This window comes from Artibeus jamaicensis, unplaced genomic scaffold (genome assembly GCF_021234435.1).
Source record: "Artibeus jamaicensis isolate MK-2021 breed Jamaican fruit bat unplaced genomic scaffold, CSHL_Jam_final contig_76, whole genome shotgun sequence".
NCBI lineage: Eukaryota > Metazoa > Chordata > Mammalia > Chiroptera > Phyllostomidae > Artibeus > Artibeus jamaicensis.
In genome coordinates, this window is record NW_026521954.1 from 18,752,874 (window position 1) to 18,777,082 (window position 24,209).

Consider the following 24,209-nt stretch of genomic DNA (forward strand, 5'->3'; position numbering starts at 1 on the left):
ATTTTTATTTTTAGTTCAACTGTTGATGCAAAATCAGAGGAAGCTACTAAAATGGAAAAAGAAAAATCAGCATTAAGCAAAGTTTTGGAATCTTTATGCATACATCACCAGCAACAAGTTTTGGCTATGTTGAAATTTCTAGTCCAAGAGCAGAATGCTGCTTCTCTTTGCTGTTGTAATACATCATATACTGTGTCTTCAGGATCTCAAAAGTCCCTAATTGAAGATGATTTACATGGTCTATTCTGTAATTGTGAATATAGGCTGGCAGAAAGAGGGTGTTTAAGAAATGAAAGACAAAGCCCTGGTTTTGTGCCTCTGCCAGTCTGTATTAAAGATATACATTGTTTGTCGTGCCAAACTGTAACCATTGAACACATTAAGGCAGTAGTGAATAGAGGAATTGCAAACAGTTATACTTCTCACAGGTGCTGTTCTGGACTGTTTCCAAACATTCACTCTACAAAGTTGGCCTTTCATACTCCTCTTTCACCAAAGGAAGTATGCAGTGATGTTGCAGTCAGTCTTGAAGATATTTGTAGATCTCGAAGTCCCTCACCCCCACCGTTATCACCTGTACAGCCTGAAGGATTTGAAAAATTGAAAGATGTCATCTCAGAGCTTTCAGCCTTAGAAAATAACAGACTTGAAACAAATATTAACCAACCTCCATTTCTCACACCAGCAGAAATAAGTAGTGACAAAGGTTATCATGAAGATAAACTACATAAAACTAAAGCATCCAGTAACTCGGATTCTTTGCTCTTGGGAAGCAGCAATAATTGTACTACAAATCATGAAAAAGGTGAAACTACTGTAATTTTTAAAGATTTAATGGACCGTATTAATGAAAAATTAAAATCAATAGAAACTACAGATATGACAAACCTTATCAAGTTACCTAGCAGTGACTGTAATACAGATAATGATTTAAAGTTGAGAGATTTAATAACCTCCCTCTTGCATAATGCAAAGGCCAGTGATTACAGTTTTATGGAATTACTGAGTCAACATGATAAAAAGGTAGAAAATAAAATCATTCAGACAAGATTTCGAAAGCGTCAAGAAACATTATTTGCAATGCATAACTCTCCTGATTCACCTATGTTTAGAAGGCAGTCTTTGCAAATAAAAAGAGAACTTGCTAGTCTTGATGAAAATTTTATAAGAAAGAAATGCAGTGAAAAAATTTCAAGGAAATTGGTATGCAATGATGTGATATTTTCAACAAACAAAGAAGAATTCTGTCATTACCAAGGGCCTTCTTTACAAAATTCTGAAAACCTTCAAGACAGCAATCATGCAGAAATAGCATTTTCACCAGATTATGCATTACAATCATTACAACTACCTCTTCATAATTTAGAAACTAACTTGGCTTTTGGCACATTTTCAGAAAGCTTAAAAAAAATTACACCTGAGAAAATCAACATAAAAAATACACAGGAGAAAGCTGCAGCTGGAAAGTTTTTGCAAAATCATAAGAACTCAAAATTAGAGAATACTCAGACTCCTTTGAAATGTGATGTTCCTGGATTTTTTAGCAGAACTAAACGAAATATTGTGCCTCCAGGATGGTATTCTATATATGTAACAAATAATTATGTTCTCAAAAAATCCCCTAAGTCCAAAAAAGTTTCTGAATCTACAAAAAAAAAAGATCAAGTGAAAACTATTCAAATTGAAAGCTCACACAATATAGATCTAAACAAAATTGCAATGAATTCTAATTTACAAGTTGTTGTGGAGCGTTTAGAAGATACAATAAATATGGCCAAGAAGTCTTGGAATAATCAGTCATTATCAGAAGGATATAAAGCATCCAAGAGATTGAAAGAAATTGATGGTAAAGATCAAAATGCTGGTAAAAATATGACTCTTACTATAAGTAGAATGATGTGCAAAGAGCAGAGTTTATCAAAATCTGTGGTAGCATCCAGCAATATGAAAAGCAATCATATGCCTCCAGTAGATTTGAATAAAAAAAGACTTGATAATCTAAAAAAGTCATCTATTTTAGATACGGGTAGCTTGATTTCCACTGTTGAGAATGTACCAACGAAATATAAAGCCATTGAAAGCTCTTCTTTTTCTGCCTATTCTAGTCCCATCAAACTCATGTTTTTATCTGAGGTTAAAAGCAGTGAGGGAGTCAAATATACTTTAACTTCAGTCGGCAATTCTAAATCAAATGTTGATCATCCTTCTTCTGAAAAACGCTCAAACCATCATATAATTGAAAAAAAAACAGAAACAAATAAGGATATTCCAAATACTAACTTTGAAAATTTTAGTTCCAATCTTAATGATAGTGAGACTCTTCAAATAGAACTAAACAAATTTAATAGTGGAAAAGAATCTGTAGAATCTTCTGAAATGTTTACTGATGATACAAATAGTGATAAGCCCCAAGAAGAACCTAAGGAAAATTCAAGCAGTGCAACTGATTCATCTTTTAAAAGAAAACCAGGTAGACCTAAAAAAATAGGTCCCCAGGTTGTAAAACAGATTAAGCGACCAATTGGAAGACCACCAAAACCGAAAATTGATCAAACGAACATCACCATTTGCCAAAATGAGTCCTTTAGTGCCGGAAAGAAAAGCCCAGAATCTCTCCTATCAGAAGTAAAAGAAGGTATTTATAAAAAGAGTATTACAGTAACTGTTATTTATGGAAGGTCAAGAAGAACTAAAAGGCATGTTTCTGAAGGAAGTATAAACATACGCAATGTTACATCTCTAAACAATAATGCTGCCGATTTTCCAGCTGACTATGATAATCTGAGAAATATTAGAGAATATGAACTTGACTCAGGTGAAACAATAAGTGCTGTGTCAAGTTTGACTACTGAAAGTGAGATCTTAGGGTGTGGCTTTGAATATATAAGACCTATCAAGAACAAGTCTGTGATACCTCAACCTTCCAAGAACATTATTCGACCAAATCAGAAGCCTTTGGCAATAATTAGGAAGCCAGGTAGACCTGCAAAAGTGAAAATCTCTGGTATATCTGTAACTATTAATAGAATTTCACCTCAGGAGAGAGAAGTGAGTATTAGCAGCTGCTTACCTCCTTTACAACAAGAGAATATGTTGGAGAAAAGTCTGCCTGAAGAAAAGTATGCTCACCAATGCAGTGAGACGGATACAAGGCCCAGCGAACCTGACATATTTAAGAATGGATCAAAAAGTGTGGTTGCTGCTATACCTTTGAGACATTCTGTTAGGGATAGAAAACCATCTCTGCATTTCTTACATTCATTAGCATCTTCTAGTTCACTTATTTATAGAAATACTCTGCTCCATAAATCATATAAACTCCATTTGCAGAAGGGTAAAAGTCAGAAGGAAAAACATAGGCAGTCAAGGATAAAAGTCACTCCCAAGGGTACACCAGGAGCTAGAAATTCAAGGAATGCAAAAAAATTTTTGGAAGATAACAAATTAAGACCCATTTCTGAAATATCCTTGGACCCCATAATTTCATCAAACCCTTTGCTCAGATGGTGGGCTGCTTCTACTTCAAGCGATTCCTTATTAGAAGAATTAAACAATAGATTTGAGCAAATAACAAATGCTTGGGTGCAAGTGAGTGGAGATGAAGCTGAAAATTGTGTTCATAAAAAAAGGGAACACACTGAAAGTAATGATTGCAAAATAGCTAGCCCTTTGAAAACCTGTCTTTTAGAACTTGAAGTCTCACCTGTAAAAATGCTTTTTCAGAAAAAATATGATTTGAATGATCTGTGTACCTGGTTTATGCAAACAACAGAAACACAGTCTCTTTCACTAGTTAGAAAAGCAAATGCTAGAAACCCTTTAGAAGTAATAAATACCAGAGGAGTTAAATTAGGGACCAAATATTCTGATTTTAATACCAGCCCCTTCAAAAAGCACTTTAAAAAATTTGCACTATCTTCTCCTTCAAAATCAGGGAAGTTGCATATACTACATAAAATGGTTAGCTCTCCACTCTTAAATGTGAAAAGTAATTTAACACTAGGTAGATTCAAAAGGACTGAGTTTAAGAGGCTGCAACATGAAAGGTGGAGAAGAGAGGGAAAGCTGCACACCCGTGGAACAGTTGATTGGATCTCTAAAAGGAGGAACTTGAGGTTTTTCTGCCAGAACCAATTTTTAAGTAAGACTGAGGGGGGTCCAAACGCTGACATCCCACTCCAAGGGAAAAACACGGTAGATAATCAGTTTATTTTGCCACCTGAGATCAGGGGTGGCTTTTTGCAACAGAGAGTGGCAAAGTCTGACTTTAAAACACATGCCAGCTTAGAGAATAAATTTAAGTCAGAAGCAAAAGAAAATGGAACAAGTTGCAGCCAAAAAGATTTTGAAAAGGGACCAGGACTAGGAAATATATGCCCAAATAATTGGAGATCAAAAACCTTAAAAGATTGTAGAATATTTTTGAGGAAGATCAACTATCTTGAACACAAAAATACTTTTAAGCTAAATACAGTTATTTATTCTCCTGAATCTGTTGCCAGTGGAAGTAATCATCAGGCTCATATGGAAGAATCAAAACGTTTTACTTTAAGATCCCATTCTGCTAGGCAAAATTCTTTTAAAAAACAACCTAAAGAAATAGAAAATGCTAAGGTTAATAGTCCTGCAGCTGATAAATTTCCTGGCCAACTTGACAATAGTAAATTAAATAAATGTGTTAATTATGACAAGACTCCTTCCGATAGTTCTGAAGTTCTTAGCAAATTGAACAAAAGAAAAAGACCTCCATGGAAGACCACAGAAATGTCAACAAAAAGACATAAACGACAGTCTTGCAACAGTGGACAAATGGCAAACTTTTATTCAAAATCCCAACTAGGTAAGTTTTTCTCTACTTAATTTTAAAGTTTCATTGTAGGTGCCTTGAGTGAAGCATAAACTGATGGGTAGAAAAGAAACAGCTGATTTAGTTTTCATTTCCAAAATATTTGGACAACCTAATTTCTTGGCACCTAGTATGAAACTCACGAAATTAGGTGCTGCTAAATGTGCCCGTGCACTTCCCCACCTGTAATGTGTCCAGGGTTTCAAGCAAATTCAAATATATTTAGTAGAGGTATGGAAAGCCTCTAAATGTGTATCATTAATATAAAGTTATATTATCTGCTTTTGCATTTGATCTAATATAAATACAGAAGACAGTTTGACAGATAAATATGCCCAAGTGACTGTCTAAAACTTAACTACTGCACTACTGACGAATGTATATTTATTGTCTGATAATCAGAGACCAGACCGTGTCAAAAAAAGGAAAGGCTGTAACGTGCGTAATAACTCTAGGATACCAGTCTCACACTCACCATTAACTTACTATGCTCTTTGGTACTGCTTTGCAAACCACTTTAATACTCTGCTTATTTAAACAGTGTCAGGGAAGTTTTTTTCCCCCCAACAAATCAGCAAGCTTGTTGAATAGTTTTTTTTTTTTTTCCCACGTTAGACACTGAACTAGATCCCATGAGCATTTCTTTCCAAAGACAATCCATAGTCTGTCTTGGGAGAAATTAGCTATACAGCTAATTTTAAGGTGTTGCAAACTGAAATTAAGTCAGCAATTACATGCTTTCCTCAGTTATACTAACCTGACATCGGTGCCTCGGGGAGACTTACTCTTAGAACCTGGCAAGAATGGGACATGAACGCTGTAGTGGCCAATGGAGCCAGTTCGGACTCGGCGTACTGTGAAGTGCTAGACATTCAAGACGCAGAGGAGCGAGGTAGTGCTGCTTGCCTACTCCTGACACGAACGAGTACCAGGCTACATGTGGAAATTTAAGGATAGTTTATCATGTGCTTGTCACATTGAATATTTTAGGGGATTTTTCTGGGGGTTGGGTAGGTAGTGATGGCTTTTATTTCAACCCTTTAAAACTTTTTTAAAAGCTAAAGTACTCTCAGGTCTTATGTTAAAATATTAAAAGCAATCATTTAATCTGGAGTTTTAATGTGTAAGATTATTACGAATGCCAAAATATAATTATTTAACTAAGCAATTTTAAAATGCCTGTTTTGGTAGTATCCAAACTAACATGCAGGGATTAAAATTTTTAACTAACATGCAATGATTAAAATTTTAAAATTAGAGTCTTCATTATGAAAAAATATCAAATCTAAAATTATACCCTGTGTTTCTTGCCTTCAGGCTAACTAGAAGTAACTATAACAAATAGAATGTCAGGAAAAAAGAGGGAAGCCTGGTAGTGATTTTTAAAAAATTACAATTCACCTAAAAATATACACACATTTTTAAAAGACTGTCATGAATGGAGAATGTGTTTCATTTTTAAATCTCTATACCATCCTCATTTCATGCTGTTCAAGTTTACCAAAGGAAGTCAGCAAGGTAGTTTGATTAACTCATTTTACAACAGAACTGTATTTTGTCCTTTCAGCTTCTTAACCATTGTATCTTCCTATGGTATAAATACAAAATTTTTATTTTAATGATTTTTTCATCTTACTAAATACAAGATTACTCTAAAAAATAAGATGGAAGATGCCTGATTATTACTTTTCAGAGTAATTTCAAAGTCATTTTGTGATCATGTAAAAACAAGTTTAGTACATTTAGAGTTGTTTTTCACCTTTTCTCATTTTAAAAATTATTAGTACTATTTCCTGTTCTGCTTAAAGTTTTATCTTTTTACTGATAACTTTCCTTCTTTATTTTTAACATTCTTTTATTTAATCAGTCAAGGACATCTTTATAAAGTTGTATTTAAGACAATATTTGTTATATTTATCTGATTTTTAAATGTTCTTTAAGGTGTTATTTTTTTTTCTCATTCTGGGTATTTCATACTTCTTTTTGCCTTTTTGGAAATGACACTGAAATTCATTACTAGTTTTATATGTGTTTTTGTTCTTCGTAGAATAATTAGTGACTGGAGACCTGAGAAACTTTTAACAATAGGACTTTTCTAGAAAAATTCCTAGTGCAATGTATGTATATAATGAATTATGCATTATTTCTATTGAGGAAAAGTTTTGCTTCTACAATGAGTGTCTTATTTTCATACATTTCAAAATTAACTGTTCAGATATAGTTTAATACTCAGAAGCTTTAAGATTTATACTTCACTACATTTGTACTGCTGTATCTCTGTAGAAATGGAAAGGAGGAAAAAGAAATACAATTTCATTCTAAGTTCAACAGGTATTCAGTGAATGCCTACAATATGCTCTTAGGCACTGTAGAATGGTCAAAAAGTTTCCTTTCCATCTAATTGGGTAACCAAGACCTACATCATTTATTTATCTAACAAATAGAGTGTATTTGATGTTTTAAGGGGGATAGTAAATGTTTTAGGGGTTGAAGCCATGGTTCATGCTCTCAGCGCTTATCATGGAGTTAACCATGAATAGGCAACTCCGGTGGAAAGGTGAGTGCTAGGATCCGTGAGAGACGTGGATTGGAGGAGGATAGGAGGGAAATTGGACCCAGGTTTGGAGAATTAGGCAAGGATTTCTGTATAGTCACAGCTAAGCTGAGATTTCAAGGATGCCAAAGTAGTAGGAGTTGGGAAAGGAGTACACAGGCAGAGCAAACTGCATGTCAAAAGTTGGGGTGATGAAACAGGCTTGTTTGGAACACTAAGTAATTTTGTTCAAATAGCTGAGGCATAAAATGGGAATGAAGGATGGGGCAGGGGGTAGATGGAAAATGGCAAAAGATAAACCTACTGAGGGAAGCACAGCCCAAACTGTGAGTTAATGAAAGAAATGTTTTGAGCCCTACTAGTGACATTAATGGAGAAAAGTAGACACATTTGTGGAAAATCTATGAAGTAGAATCAGTACATCTAAGAGAGTGGAGGAATGCCGGGGAACATCCAGGTTTAGGACTTACACATCTGGATAGGTGGTAGTAACATGCACTGAGGTGTAAGAGAGCATGTGACATAGTCAGTGTTAGACATAAGGAGTCCAGGGTATCCAGTGAGATGTTTAGGAAGCAATTACTTAATATGGGGTTTTGCTCGGGAGAGAGTTCTGAGCTAGAGGTAAAGATTTGGTGTCAGCAAGTCATTGAAGAGATTGTTCGCTGTAAAATGGGATGGGCCTAGCATCCCGGAGCCCCAAGGATATGGAGAAAAGAAAAACGCTGTACAAAGGAAACCGATAAGAGTGGTTAATAGGTGAGAGGAAGGCAGGAGAGGGTGGTGAAAAGGAAATGCGTCATAACTGGAGAAAACAGCAGTGCAAACCCTTGATAACAGGCCTTGGTACATTTCCATTGAACATGAACACAAGAGGTTATTTTACTGATTTGGGAGAGAGCAGTGTGGTGGACTAACAGAGCCAGAAACCTTGTGATTGAGTACATGCAGTGGGAGGAAATTAGCACAGAAAACTGTAAATGGCTGTGATTGGAGGGGACATAGGGAAGTAATGAAAGGGAAGCCTGTTTAAGGCAGGTTTATCAAAAAAGAATGTTAGGTGCCGATGAGAGAAGCCGGTAGAAAATGAAAGGAGGAAGATATAAAACTGAAAAGGCAAGCAGTGAAAGTGGGGTGAAGGCCCTGGTTTAATTATTGGATATTATGGAGCATCAATAGCAAGACTAGCCTTGGCCATAAGAGTCACTTCTCTCTTAAAACAGCAGAAGAGTGGGATATGTATGAGGACAAAAAAAAAATCCCTTAGTAAGTTCATGGGCAGAATGTTAGGGGTATTAGGATCTGTATTTTATGAATCAAGATGTAGTGTGAAAGTTGTATGGTAGGTGTTAGTAATGTGGATAGGTTTAAAATACTGTCCTAAGAAATAACTGGATTGAACAGTTTTGTGATTTCTATCTCTGCAGCCAGAATGTAAGCATAGAGAAAGGTGGGCCTTGGAGTTAATCCTTATTGCATACACCGAGTGGGTGTAACAGGACAAAGAGACCAAGCCAAGAATTCATTCTGTGAATAGTGAGAAACTGTCTGATCGAGGTGTAATTCTGGCCGCTCTTCTAAGAGTAGCACGCAGTAGAGATTTGGGGTGGGGGGGGGGGGCGCAAAATGGGGTGTATGAAGGGCTAGTTGCAGGAGATTATTTTGATTGATAATGGAGTGTGAGTTTTAGAAATAATACCTTTTTAATATCAATGTCTTTTGAGTTCCCAGAGCAAATGGGTACCTTTTCCTGATCTATAGCTGAACATAAACAAACTGTCTTTGGACACCTTTGAGGAAACTTTAAAACTAGAATAACCTAATGTGGACTTGAAGCTACTAAATTCATAGGTCTCATCCTAAAATGTTAAATTTTTCCCATAAAAAATTAGAATTCAAGTTGACACTTTGATTTGGATTCTGAGATGACTGAAAAAATGTTCAGTTTTCTCTGCTTCTCCTGTTTGTCATCTGTTCTCAAGAATGACTGAATATGCATTTTCTTTTCATTCTGAATGCTGGTTTCCACACAGGTATATAACTGATGGGTGTTCTTAAATTAACAGTATATTCCTCAACAGCCTGAAACCCAGACTAACCACACATCCTCTGGTCCTACTTATGAACATTCTACCAAATTTTTTGAGTCTTAACTCAAGATGTTCTTTTAAATTTGTATGGTTGAGGCAACCCTTGAAGCAGAATGTCCTTAACATTTTTAAATAAAATTTAAAGTTCACAGTTTCTTCACGTGCCATTATTTAGCATCATTATTATCATTTAATGGAAAAACTATGAAGCTAGAGTAGATGATTTTCTGAATTTCATTTTGATAGGGAAAAAAAAGTTCCAGATGATTCCCAGTCACCCTAATTTGATTTGCTGCACAGGCATTCTGGAGATGTATCCCAAGAAATACAGAAGCCCCCGGGGCTCTGTGTGCGAGGGTCCACAGGGGTGCAGTGCCGAGAAAGGCTCCATTGTCTCTCCTGTGCTTACTGAGCCACAGTGCCCCATTAACATGTTAAACCGTGTTCTCCAACTATATATACATGGGACTTTTTATGTCCTAGCGAACATGGCCTGGGGAACATAATTGGGAAACGTTGCTGTACATGGTTTTGTACTAGGGTTTTTCTGTATTTACTGTGATAGTCGCAGAAGGAATGCATGAACTTGGGAAACGTATCAAAAAATATTCCAAGTTGTTTTGGGCAACATAAGTAATAAACTGAAGAAAGATTACTTGGTTGATTTTCCATACTAGTGTATATGGGGTATAAAATTAGTTTTAAACATAATTCAGGAGCCTGGCCCACGTCCCACTTTGGAAATAAAGTTTTATTAGAGCACCACCTTTCACTGACTTATCTTCTGTTGCTGGTTTTGTGCCACACACGGGAGCTGAACTGAGTAATTGCAACAGAGGCCACATGGAGCCCACAGAGCCTAAAGATTTACCTGGTCCTCTCAGGAGAGGTGCGCTCAGCGGCCCTGTTGGTACCAGTAGAACGTTGAGGTGGAGTGGTTAGAAGCAGTCATTGGATTTTGTTTTAGTAAAGTGAAATTACTATATCCAGATTACTCCCAAAAGCCATCCACTCCCCGCCATTGTCCACTCCCTCTCCCCACACAATACAGTACAGTTCTGTCAAATAGTATCTTTGTGGGACTAGACTTGTCTTTATCCAGCAGAGTGATGCTGGGGGAGCCCTGAGTGCCAGTTTTATCGTTTTGTAAATCTCTATTCTCTCCCTGCAGCCTCCAGACCTGCTTTGTCTATATGAGGTAAGTGCAAGGGTTGCCCTTTTTCTCCTTAAACAGCTCCTACCACCTGTTAGAGATTAATCTTGGTGCTTCAGACCTTAAGTTCCTTCCTCCAGTGTTCTCTCCTTTTGTACCCCCTTGTTCTATTTCTTTACTAAGGAATTCAAGATTCTTAGTTCAGCTCTCCTGGCTACCCTCCCAGCCCCCTACCCCCAGCTTCCTGAGCTGTAAGCCATTTTCTTTGTAATGGAGCTGAGCATTCTGTGATTATCATGTTATGCCTACTGAATTCACCTATCATTTGATTATAAAAAAGAAAGAAAAAAAAAAGCAGACTAGGTGTCTGAATGATTTCACCTGGCCAGGTTTTATCTTGTTTTTGTGTTTGTTTAAAAAAAAAAAAAAAAAAAACTTTGGCTTCTTCCCTATTTTAATTCCAAGCAACCTTGAAAATTTACTTGAGGCTTTGTTTCTATATTATATAAATATAGAAAGCTAGAATCTATAGACCCCATTAATTTACTCTTTCAAAAATGTTCGTCTCCTGTGTGCCAAGCAGTATGGTAGACATCTGGGATTATGGGGCACAAACCAGATATGGTTCCTGCCCTCATGGGTCAAGTTTATTTGGAAAGACAGACATTGAGTAAATAATTACACAAATCTTAACTTCTTAATTAGTAGGTGGTAAGTGAGAATTCCTTAGAGATTTGATCCAGTCAGGGAAGTGAGGACAGACCTTCCTAAGGACATGGCCATGGAATGGAGCTGTGAGCGTTGAGTAGGAGTTAACCAGGATGGCGGCAGAGAACTGGTTCTCCTGGGAAGGAATGACTCTCCAGGAAGAAGGGATTGCATGTTCAAAACAAAACTCGGAGGCACTGTAATTCTCGGCAGGAAAAGGGATAAGACATGACTGATGTGTCTAGGGTCAAACAAGAAAGGAGGAGGGTAGTGTGGTGAAGACTGGAGCTTATGTGAAGCACAGACCGTGCAGGTTCTCTGCAGCTATGGTTACGTACTTGCAGTGGTTCCAGTGGCTCTTAGAATAGAGATTCAGTCCAAGTGAGGACCATACTCCTTTAGAACAGTGGTTTAGAAACCGTAGTGGGAATCAGAATCACCAGGAAGGCTTGTTCAAAAAGACGTGATTAGACTCCAACCAGTTTGATTTGGTGGCTATGGAGCGGGGCCCACGTGATGCTTCTGCTGCCGGTCCAGGGACCACACTTTGAGAACCATTAGTGTAGAAACTGGTGTTGTAAAGGCAGAAGGAAGATTGTGTCTTTCCTACTGTGACCACAATGTTGTAAACTGCCTCTAAAAACTTTCTATCCTATAGACTTTGCTGTGCTGTTATCACTTTCATTTAATTAGAAGGATTTTCTGATTTCCCATGTGATTTTCTTTAGCCCCATGCATTATTTAGAGGTGTGTTGTTTAGTTTCCAGATATTTTTGTTACTGGCTTCCAATTGAACTCTTAGGGCTTTAAAATATGCTTTGTATGGTTTTAATCTTTTTCCATTTACCGACATTTGTTTTATGGGTCAGAGTCTACCCAGATCTACATTAATAAATGTCCTGTATGTCCTTGAAAATAATGTGTATTCTTCTGCTCTAGGGTGGAATGTTCTAGAAATGTGTGTTCAGTCAGTTCAGAGGGTGCTGTTTAACTCTTCCACCCTTATTGCATTTCAGTCTACTTGTTCTACTGATTTTTAGAGAGGGGTGTTGAAAACTGCAACTGTTATTCTGGATTTTGCTATTCATCATTTTTAGTTCTATCAGGTTTTGCTTTATGTATTTTGAAGCTCTATTAGATTCCTGTACATTTAGAATTTTTATGTACTTTTGATGGATTGGTTCCTTTATCATATGAAGTGAACCTTTTTTAAATCATTGTGGTATAACTGCCATATAATTGACATTAGTTTCAGGTGTATGACATTCTGATTCAATATTATATGTATTGCAAAATAAACACCACAATGGCTCATTAACAGCCATCCCTGTACCTAGGGTATTTTTGTTTGTTTTTGTGATGAGTTTATTTTAATAAGATTACTCTCAGCAGCTCGGGCTAATTTGACACCACTCGTTAGGGTGACAGCACTACCTGAAGATTCCTCTTCTTGTCCCATGTGTTAAGAGGTCTTTCCATTCTTGCTGGTGTGAACACAAATATCCAGCCCTATAGGTTCAGTAGGGATTTCCCACCTGGTCCTTTCCAGTCTCACCACCTTGGGAAACAGCCATGCTGATCAGTATCTCCAGACCCCAGGGCGACCCTGTGCAGATCTCCGAGCTGTCTCTCTGCAGCTCTGTCAGGGACTCAGCCACACCAAGTCTAGCTGACTTAAACTTCCTCACCTCCCAAGTCTGCTCATGTCAGGAAGATTTCCAAGTTCTCTGGGTTCCTGTCCATCTACTGCAGCCTGGAAGCTCACCAGGCTGGATGATAAGCTAGAGCGGATGATAATTTTTACCCCTCGTTTCCCTTCTTTCAGGGATCGCTGTCATCTTGCACTTCCTGTCCTTCATTGACTTAAAAAAAAACTTTATATGTTTTATCTGTTGCTTAAAATGAAAGGGTAAATCCAGTTCTTGTTACTTCTTTGTGGCCACAGTCCCAGATTTATTTTTTTAACAAATATTTATCCAATTTCTATACGGTAGGTGCTGAAAATAATATGCTGAGAAGACCAGCAGGGATCTTTATTTTCATCGTGTTTGTATTTGAGAGAAAAAATGAAGTAGAAAACACAAGGCAGTGGTAAATTCCATTAGTGAAATTAGGAGATGTAAGAATTTCTTGGGAGCTGCTTTAGGTTGAGTACTCAGGAAACTCCTTCTGGAGTGTCGCATAGCTGTGGATGCGGACAAGACATCTAGGGTATCGTTACTGACCGAAACTGAGTATGTATGAGAACCCTAAAGAGAAATTACCGGATCAGAAGGGAAGAAAGCCTGGGACTCAGCCTTGAGAAACTCCAACATTTATTAGCCAGGTAGGGTAGTGACCTGCAGTGCAAGGAAGCAGAGCCAGTATTGTGTGCTTTGTTTCAAAGCCAAAAAAAGTTTCAAGAAAGAGGATGTCTTACTTTGCTTGGGATACCATTAAAAACCAGCAGGAAACAAAACAACAAAGAAACATTATGTGGCAGACAACAGAAATTTATTTTCTCACAGCCCTGGAAGCTAGAAAGTCCAAGACCAAGGTCTGAAGGGTTCAGTTTCTCTTCCTGACTTCCAGGTGGCCGTTTTCCTATCCTCTGGTGTCCTCTGCACTTACAGATGCACCAACCCCATCATTTTGGGCCCCACCCTGTGACTTCAGTTCACCTTCATTACCTCCTAAAGGTCGGGTCTCTCTTATTATGGGGGTTAGAGCTTCAACATACAGTATGGGAGGTGCACGGTTCAGTCCGTAGCAGAGGAAATGGCCAAGTTTTGAATATTTTTAGGAAGGCAAAAAGCTGAAAAGTGTAACATCATGCACCAGACTTACGAATTCATTAGTGACTTCAGTCCTATGTTCATGAAGTGAAAGACCTGGAGGCCAGGTTGGTGTAGGTTACGGAATTAGGTAAAATAGAGTAACTATTGCAATTCCAAGTCCCACACCAGAAAACATTTTCTCCCTGTGTACAGCTTCCTTTCTTATCCCTTTGAAAAGATGAATTCATTTGTGAAATTCAACCTAAAGAATACTCTTGTGGTGGCTCTCAGAAACGTTAGTCTATGCTGACACTTTTTATTTACCTTGAGAAATGGAAAGATGACTGTCAGCTCCTTATTTACTTAAATGTGAGGAAACTGCATGCCTACTTCTGTCGCTCTCCTAAATAGAATCACCACAGCCCTTCAGGGTGTCTTCCTGTTGGAAACCTGTCGATCAGACACTTGCCACGTGTTGGTGTTCTGAAGTAGTAGGTGAGTGCATGTTAGCCTGGTGGAATCATGACAGAATTACATTCCAAGAGTTAGTATGCAAGGTAGGATCATAGGTCACTGGCCCTGAAGACTTCCCCTTAGTTCTGTGACCCGGGTAAGTCCTCTCGCTTTTATGCGCCTCCATCGGTAGTGGTTAGAATTGAATAAGGTAATGCAAAACAAGCTTTTGGCATAGTGCCTGACACAATAGCAACTGCTCCATAAATATTTTCAGGCCTGTCTTAATCACATTAAAATTTACTGTTTCCCGCAGTTTGGCTACATTACATTAAAGTGCATTGTCTAAATGACAAATGAACTGTAATGTATCTCCAGTAATAAAACAAGTTTAAATTATTAGAGCTGGATTTTTAAAAAAATTTTTTTGTTACAATTATCAGTGACTGTCAATTTAAATGACCCACAAAAGATTTTCGTCTTTTATGTTTTGCAAGTGCACGTATTCTGTAAACATCCGTTCAGATGGTATAAGGAGGCTCTGCTTCAGGGTGGATGAAACCCCTAAGATATTAAAAATAGGTCTAGTTGTCTTCATCATTTCAACATGCTTCGCCCTTGTTCAGTTTTCACCTACCATGTAGGTTACGATAAGTACCTCTTCTCCAGCTTCTTCCTCCCTTCACCAAAGTATGTAGTGTTAAACTAAACCTCTGCGTCTGTCTACAGCGGTGGGTGGCTTTTAGAGCATGGGAATGGGCTCTCATCAGATCATCAGGAATGCGTAAGGCAAGCAGGGAAGATGTGTTATTTTTCTTCTTACAGATGAGAATTAAGCTGAAGAAGGCTAAGGTTACTTGTCCAAAGTAGGGTCAGTAGGATGATTATTTTTAGTGTCAGAATAGGATCCAGGTGTTTACATTCTTTTTCCTGATTCTCTACTTTCAAGGAGTCTGCCGCATACACTGTTGCTGAGGTTTCAATAGAATCCTGGATATGGAGATGAGAAGCCACTTTAAATGCTACTGCTTCAGCTTTCTAATTATGATGTAAAGCAGAGAAGCCATGAAATAAAATTTAATAAACTTGATACAAAATTTAGAGTGGGTTTATGACAGAATCACCATAAGCAGATACAAACAACTTAGGAGTGAGGCAGGGTAGGGATGGGAATGGGATTGTAAAACATACAACAAAGGATTAATCTTAACTGCGTATCTGCAAGAAAAAGATCAATTAGCAAAGAACACAGAAAAGGAAAATAAAAGACGGCTTCCAAGAAATGAAAATAAGCTTAAGCTTCCTCATGTAAATATTGCAAGTTAAACAGTGGCATACCCTTTTTTCCCCTATCATTCCCCCCCAACCCCTAAGTTCCACTACGTATTGGTAGGAGTGTGAAGGAAGAAAGGCATTTCTATATTAAGAGTGTAAAGGGTACAGTCCATGAAGGACATTTGGTAAAGATCTATCAAAATTTGAAAAGCACCCTTTGACCCAGCCATCCTGCTAGACATCAGCGCTGCAGTTAACCTGCACACATACAGCAGGATTCAGTATACTGAGATTTTAAGCAAAAGATTGGAATAGCCTAAAAGTCTTACCAACTGAAGACTGACAAAGTAAATTATGACCTATCCATGGAGTGGAATTCTATGTAGGTGTGAAAGTATTGAGTATTCACTGTACAAATATGAAGCAACCTGGAAAATATGCATATTTTTATTTTTTACTGTTTTATTTCTCAGTTACAGTGTACATCCAGTATTATTCTGTATTAGTTTCAGGTGTACAGCATGGTGGTTAGACAGTCATGCGTTTTACTAAGTTCCCCTGATAATTCCAGTACCTACCTCGCACCATACATAGTACAGTATTATTGACTGTATTCCCTATGCTGTCAAAATGTACATACTTTTTTAAAGCAAGATGCAGGACAGTATACAGATTGTATAGGAGGAAATAGTTGAAACACAAATATGTGTAAATGTCAATGTGAACAATACCCAAGAAACAATGGCCAACTGCAGTTGTGAAACTTCACTGTATAAATTATTTTGCAGTGATTTTCTAAACATAAGGACCTATTTTTATAATATACAAATGAAACAATACTTTAAAGAGTACATCAAGAAAAGCTGAACAATTATTAATCTCTCACTTCTTACCAATGTGTATGATTATGCCACAAATTCCTGGCATTAAACCTAGTTCAGTCAAAATTTTAGTTTTCAAATATGAAGGTATATTTGTTAAAAATGCCTCTAGCTTGCAAATTCTGTCTCATGTTTATATTTCATAGTGGCTGCTCAGTAAGTGTTAAATAACTTAATACCATAGAAATGGAATTGAAAAGTATTCTAGGTGATAGTAGACTAATTTAATTAGAGATTCAGGTTCTTCTCTTAGTCCATATACATGTGGTTAGTGGCTGCTCAGTAAGTGTTAAATAACTTAATACCATAAAAATGGAATTGAAAAGTATTCTAGGTGATAGTAGACTAATTAGAGATTCAGGTTCTTCTCTTAGGCCATATACATGTGGTTAGAACACTGAGGGAAAAGTTTATTTTTCTATTTTCCTATATCTTAGTTTCCCTATCTTTTATAAAGGGGGTGAGGGTTATCTAGAAAGTTCTCTTCTAGCTCTGCTGTTCTGTCTCTGTTAGCAGTTTCATAAGATAGGTGTATTATTCTAGTACTACTTTTTGATAGATCAGTGGTGCCCCAACTTTGTACACTCACTAGGTTTGTGTATACTTGTGAATTACACATGCCAATCTGTATATTAGTACTAACATTTAGCTCTTTTTCCTTCCTATGCACATGTGTATGGGAAGAAAAACTATGTGTATAGTTTTGTGCATCCCTGGAGTTTGTGTGCCCAAATTTAGAGTGTAAGTAAAAACAAACAAAAAACCTGTCTTCACAGTATTGCAAAAAATAACATAGTTATTAAAGTATTACTCTACAATGAATATACCTTTGCCAATCAAATAACAAACATAAAACAGAAGCTTTTATGGCCATGAATTTGTTGCTCCGTGCTTTTTTATGTACTTCTCTACCAAGATACCTTAATATGACTTGCATAGCCTGCCTTAGTTTCTTAAAGAAGTGTAAATCAAGCATTTTTGTAAATCCTCACCCGAGTACATGCTTATTTGAGAGAACCGTCAATGTGAGAAACGGATCAGTTGCCTCCCGTGTACACCCCGACCAGGGACCGAGCCCACAGCCTTAGGTATTTGTCCTGACAGGGAATCGAATCCACAACCTTTTTGGGGGGTGCACGAGACAACACTCCAACCAAATGAGCCATCTGGCCAGGGCATGCTATACTTTGAGAACACAAATAAAAGTACGAAGCCTGGAGCCATTGGAGGAAGAGAGCATTACTGCTGTACCTGAGCTTTGCTAAGGAAAAACAAAACGAGGCCCGTGAGGGCCCATCAGTCTAATAGTAAACAATGTAAGTGTTTTCAAAAACCAGTTAAGATTTGATAGAGATATATTGCTTTGGATATTTAACTTGTCACAAGTTAGGCCATGATGTGCTTTAATATAATCCTATTAATCACACCTGTGTCTTTTGGCGGTTGAAGTGATTTACTCTTTAATGAGTACTCTTTTAAGCTAGTTCAGAGTTTTTGTCAATTTGTTCCTTTCTATAGAAACTCATTCAGTGGAGCTGGGACTGCCTGCCTAGGAAGAATTCAGTGAGAACATGATAGCTGTTAATATGTGTAATGGGTTAAATCTCTCTGGTTTCTTGAATGGCAAATGAGTCAGTTGTTTGAGAGGCAAGGAGAGATTAGGAAAATGTTACTGAAGCCTGGATGCTGCTGCCCTTTACCAACCCCAACAAGTCACAATGCATTTCCTTTACTAATGAGATCAGACCTGTGTGATTGAGTAAAGCTTAGGAATGATGTCCAACCAAACTAGTCAGTTAATATTGAATGAGCTGATGCATAGCAAGCCAGTTAGTTTATAACCATAAAGCTCACATCAAAAGATGTGAACTATGATGAAGGCTCGAGATTACCTGTGCATTGCTTGTCAAGTGGACTCTAAATCTAAAGGTTTTCATCAGGGAGCCAGTAGGCAGGCACAAGGGAGAGAGCAAGGACTGGATTCCAGGTCCAGCCCAGTGACTACGACCTCAGGCGTATTTGTACTTAACTCTCCAAGACTCATTTATCATTATGAGAATACATATACTAACCTTGCTTGCTTATTACAAAATGTAAATGAATAACACATGTGAATGTTCCTAGACCATAGTAGGCATTCAGCACAGCTTGAGTCCATTTTGTCAAAGTGGCTCTCTGATCCTTGGTAGGCTAAAGTGCAAGTTAAAAGGGACGAATCCTGCCACGCTGTTCTGCATGCTGATGAAGTCTGTGTATGCAGAGATTTTCTTTATCCAGTGGTATCTGAGGGACTGACCTCTCAAGTTCGTGGCTTACATTTGTATTATATTCAGTTCAGGAAAGAGGCAGGAGCGAACAACACAGCAAAACACCTCTTGTACTTGCAGGGTGATAAATGCATTTTAGAAGTCCCAAAAATAAAACAATTCAATTTTCCTTTACAGGGTTGATAACTTCTTTGAAACCAAAGTAAAACTGAAATGTTTTACACGTTTTTCTTCCAGCGTGCTACAAATGAAAACTGATGAGAAACTGGATTTGTCTGATGGGAATGCAGCAAGCTGTCCCTTGAGCCCCATTAAGATGTGCCTTAATCGTCCCGTTGAATGGAATCTGAATTTGACAGCAGCATCTCTGGCAAGCTGTACAGTTCATAACCAAAATCTCCAAAGTGAAGAGAAATAGATTGCAGTTCTTCTTGCACTATCCTTATTTTGTACGTCAATATTCTTTTGAACAATAAGCATTTATCAGTTGATCTTGAAATTTCTAGTCCTGTGATTTGTCTTTATATAAAATCATTAGCATTAATCACTTTGATTCTTTGTATGTTTTTTCCATGTTTTACATCAGACCATTGTGGAATTTTTGCAGTACAGATGGATTTGATGTTTCTCCTTTTAATGGTATTTTATCAATTTTTTATGCCCTAAGTTTAAATATGTAACTGTCCCATTTTATTTCTCTGCTCAAAGTTTTAATATATAATGGATTATGTGACTTAGAAGGCTAGTGTTGTAAAGGTTTGTGATGATGACCTGACCCATGAACAGCTGTATAACAGGTGGATACCAACTACCTCGAAGTAAATTGGCGAAAGGCAAAGGTATCTCTTAGAAGTCTATCTTTTTCAAAGTTATATATGTATAGAAAAATTGATCATAGTTTATCAAGTGTTCATCGATGCATGTCTGCATTCACCGGAGAGTTTGAGCTGACGAGTTTTTTTCTCTGTAATTTTAAACCTTTGGGCTCTGTGGGCTGTAAGAACAGTGGCACAGTTGCATGTTTACCTTTCAGCAAACATGTGCCTCTCACAGACAAGAATACAGTTTGGTTTCTGTAAGTTACCAGTTTGGAATGAAAAATGGTAAATGGATTTACTTCTATTGATTTTATTGTATTTTTAGCCATTTATTTTAAAGTGTAAAGGAATGATTTTTTACACCAGGTTATTCCTTGCCTTTAACTCTAACAGTGCAAAAGCACAGCTTCATCGATGGCTTATGTGATTGTGTGTCTAAAACTTGAATAGTAAGAATACTAGAGGTTTGGTGCTTGATTTATCTTCCCAGCCAGACGAAGAAAGCTTTGATAGGGTGGTCTGTGTAAATACACAGCGTGGCTCCTTCCCTGTGGACGGCCTGGCTGTGAGGTGAATGCTGTGTAGTTTGTGGACGTAAGTCCTGATTTCTCTTACCCCACCCCCAAATATTTTTAAAACAGGAATTTAACAAAAAGCTTACATCAAGAATTAGAAGCACAGGAAAAGACAGAAGCCAACAGAATGAAAATCACCCACTTCTCATCGTTTTAGACCATCACATCTGCCTCGTCCTGTTTCTCAAGCATTCTTACTGTTCCTTTCAGACCCCTTTATACTTCCGAGTTTTATAAAGCACATGTGTAGTATGTAATATAGCAGTTCGGTTCTAAAAAGCACAACTATCTTAACTTTGGTTCCAACTCAGAACATCACTTTAAATAACTGGCCTCTGGTAAATAAAGCACAATTATGAAAACAGATCCAATGTTAGGGCATTTCTATTATGAGTAATAAAGAGAAAAGGCAACTATCAGATGGATAAGGTTTTGTTGGGTGTTGCAGAAGGAAAGGGGACTGATTTCATAGAGTATACATCTTAAGTCAGGCAAGTACCAATTTCAGAAGGTAGATGAAATTGACAGTGAAGAAACAGTGCCCCAAAACTAGTAGAGGACTTTTTGTTATATTATTTTCCCACTAGTACTTTTTTTACCCACAATACTGTTATACCAAAACTCAGAAAGTGAGTCCATAACTTGCATGTACATACGAACATCTCCCCAGGCCAGGAAACACCATCGTAACAAGCAAACTAGGGTTCTCGTGTGCAAATGTTCTAGGAAGAGAGACTGCCCGTTCAGGTAGCAGTATCAGTGTTTTTACTAGTGTGAGAAACAAAACAAAATTATCAAAATGAGCACTGTTTAACTGGAATGCTGGGCGCTCTGGTTCCTTCCACTGGTCCTTCTCCCTGGGAGCAAGCTCATGTCCAGCAAGTCTGTGGTACTTCATTTGGCCTTGACGTGTCACTTTGTAAATGTGTTCTGAGATCGGAAATGTGTTCGTCTGTATTGGACCTGCCCCACCTAAGTCATAAGCTTCTCAAATGTAAACCAGTAGCTACACTTAAAAGTTGCCCATAATACCATGATCTTGCACAGGAGAGTTCGCAGGCATCATCTGGAAACCCTGTTTGGAAAGCAGATTCCTAGGCCCACTTTAGAGTCTGATTAAATCCTTGGGACTGATGTAGGTGGTGTGTGGGGCACCCCGACAGTCGCTGCCCTGAAACTTGGGCCCAGGCCAGGTGATGTGGAATCATCACACGGCAGACAGTCCTACAAGACATCAGGCAAAATGTTTCTAATTTGGACACAAGGGTAAGTTTATTAAAGCAAAGAACTGAAAATAAAGTACATTTGTAAAAGGATCCCACTTCCATCGTCTCTTCTCCTAATTTACTTCATTGAGGAATTGCTCAAGGTTAAGTTTACTTTTTGTTAGTGCTGCTGTTTTGGCTCGTCTTGGTAATCTCATCCTCATTTCTGATTCTGGCTGTGGAACTTCATGATCACTAAACAGATGTTGAAAATACACCAATTTAAATACAAGCTTTAAAACCACAGTTTATTTATAAATAAAACTTTGTTTCTGACTCTCATTCTATCAGTGTGTAATTGATACCCTAATTCCACTAAGCTTAAAACTAAAAGCTCAACCAAAACCAAAAAACCACGACAGCTATCCAGCAAACTGAAATCATGGAAACCTAGCTAACTTTTTCTTACAGCCATGGAGAACCTGGTATTTTACAGAAGGAAAAAAACCCCAAACTTTTGTAATGAAGCTTGTAATTAAACACCATAACCTCCCAAGAGTTTTTTGGAGAACGGAAGAAATGGGGAAAAAACTAAGTTCTCTTGATTTAGGCAATAAATTCCTAAAACACTGTAAATGTCATATTTCCCCCAAAGATTTTTAAATTAGTCAAAACTTAGTCTAAAAATAAACACACAGCTTTTCCGATGAATAAATGAATGTAAGTCAGCTGCAATTTTCAGATTCCAAAAGTGGCTAATTGGCAGAAACCAAATACAAACACTATACCACAAATACATCCAAATTATAGGCAGAATTAGTCTATTCTAAATGTAGACAAGTTGTCAATTCAAGATGAGAGCAGTCAAGTACACATGATCATGTAACTAGAATACGTGGAAATAAAAAATGAAAGAACACATTAAAGATGACTACCCAGTAGCAAAGGCTATGCCAACTAATACGAAAAAAAAGCCATAGAAGTCAAATGCTCTTGATAATGGCATGCAAGACACTGATTATCTTGTACATAGATTGAATTTCTCTGCAACAGTAAAACACACTGGAATGTTTTCCTACTTCTAGACAACAAAAAAACTAGACCTGTGCGTGCTCTACCAGTGCACGGCATACCTCTCAGAGTCAGCCTCAGAAGTCCGTCGTCTCCTGGTACTCCTGGCGGAAGCTGTCACTTTCCTTCGTCCTTAAAGAGAGTTTGTTATCAAAATTATCACCTGCTTATTATTCTGTTTCCGGGCTACCTACATCCTTTATTTTCTCTCTTCAACACATTTCCTCCAAAGTTCCCATCCGCCTTGATACCAACTATCAATAACACAAAAGGAATTTAAGGAACATTAATTTCTATTGTATAAGCTCTCATAATAGGCAAGGGGAAATATGGAAAGTAAGTTAGGGAGGCCAGTTTTAGTTAAACATAACTAGAGGAAAGCATGTGAAAAACATGCTATATAAAGAAAGTACCTCTACTATGGCTACAGTACAGTGTATAGAGAAGCTAATGAAAATTAAAGTAAAAGCCCATAAACAGGTCTTAAAGAAATAGAATTTAAGTCAGTAAGGTAATAGCTTCTTGCAAAATATTCAATCACATATACATAGCAAATTTAAATTGTTCTATAAAACATTTCAGTATAAAAATTAAAGCCTTTATATGTGGAGAGCTGCAAAAATTCTACTTGCTAGAGATAAAGTTAAGAAGACAAAGTCTGGCCTGAGTTCCTCCCCATTCTTGATAATAAGTAAAATCTATTTTTAAAGTTGGAGCTATGAAGAAAAAAAGTGTTGTTCTAATGGGACAGTATCTGACTAAAAGCAACCTTGTCAAAACCATATGTTCAGTGTGACCATTTGGTTGAAATCTGTAAACCTTATTCATATGGGACTTGGGTTGTTTTTCAATTGAACCTTATGTATTTGCTTTTAAACTTCTAATGTAATTATCTCCAAGAAAATATCCAACAATATGGGACTAATTTGGGACATCCAGCAATTAGCATTGAAATAACTAACTAGCTATAAAACTGTATTATGGCCAGATTCCAGATTCCACTTAGAAAAATATTGAACCTGCATAGAAAACGTCCTAAAAAAAAAAAATGTTTTTCAAGGATTAAAATAATGGCTGGCTCCTGGGATGTTATTAGTGTTCTTTATATTGGTATGCTTGGATGTTATTTCTGTAATAAGCATGCACTGCTTTTGTAATAAGAAAATAATAAAACAATTAAATAAAATCTTGAATTACAGATTTTTTTCCAAGTGATGCCCTAATAGTCAACCTTTACATCATTCCAACAAATTCCCTTATTGTTGGATATCCCCTGGGAATATATTGGGGCAATATGAAATAAAATGGGGGGAAGGAAAACAGGAGCACAGAAAAATACCAGGCAGATAAAAGGGACAAAATTACTTAACACAAATTACTAACAATATAAAATCACTGATCATTTGCTAATAAAAATCAGTTTAATCCAAATAATCCTTTGCAACATGATGTTTTGCATATTTCAAACAAAAGTACTTACAGCAACACTGATACTATTTTTTAAAATATAAAAGCAAAAATTATCAGCTGAAAGAATTAAAAAGTACCCAAGACATT

The 24,209-nt window shown here is 37.2% G+C and overlaps 2 protein-coding genes across 13 annotated transcripts in view; one reads left to right on the plus strand and one right to left on the minus strand.

Annotated features, from left to right (window-relative positions):
* LCORL (ligand dependent nuclear receptor corepressor like) overlaps positions 1–19,527 on the plus strand; it is a 112,940-nt gene extending 93,413 nt beyond the window's left edge. For 8 of the 12 annotated variants that reach the window (XM_053672477.1, XM_053672479.1, XM_053672478.1 and 5 more), the window contains 3 exons: positions 15–4,840; positions 10,662–10,688; positions 19,221–19,309. In XM_053672477.1, the coding sequence (XP_053528452.1) occupies positions 15–4,840; positions 10,662–10,687 (4,852 nt within the window). In that variant the 3' untranslated portion in view covers position 10,688; positions 19,221–19,309. Of the gene's footprint in view, positions 1–14; positions 4,841–5,593; positions 6,575–10,661; positions 10,689–19,220 lie in introns of those variants that run through there. The other 4 variants (XM_053672487.1, XM_053672475.1, XM_053672476.1 and 1 more) reach the window with 4 other exon arrangements.
* A 2,108-nt stretch (positions 19,528–21,635) lies between these two features.
* NCAPG (non-SMC condensin I complex subunit G) overlaps positions 21,636–24,209 on the minus strand; it is a 32,954-nt gene continuing 30,380 nt past the window's right edge. The window contains exons 20-21 of the mRNA XM_037132754.2: positions 22,715–22,784; positions 21,636–21,836 (exon numbers count right to left, since the gene is read on the minus strand). Of these exons, the coding sequence (XP_036988649.2) occupies positions 21,716–21,836; positions 22,715–22,784 (191 nt within the window). The 3' untranslated portion in view covers positions 21,636–21,715. The remainder of the gene's footprint in view (positions 21,837–22,714; positions 22,785–24,209) is intronic.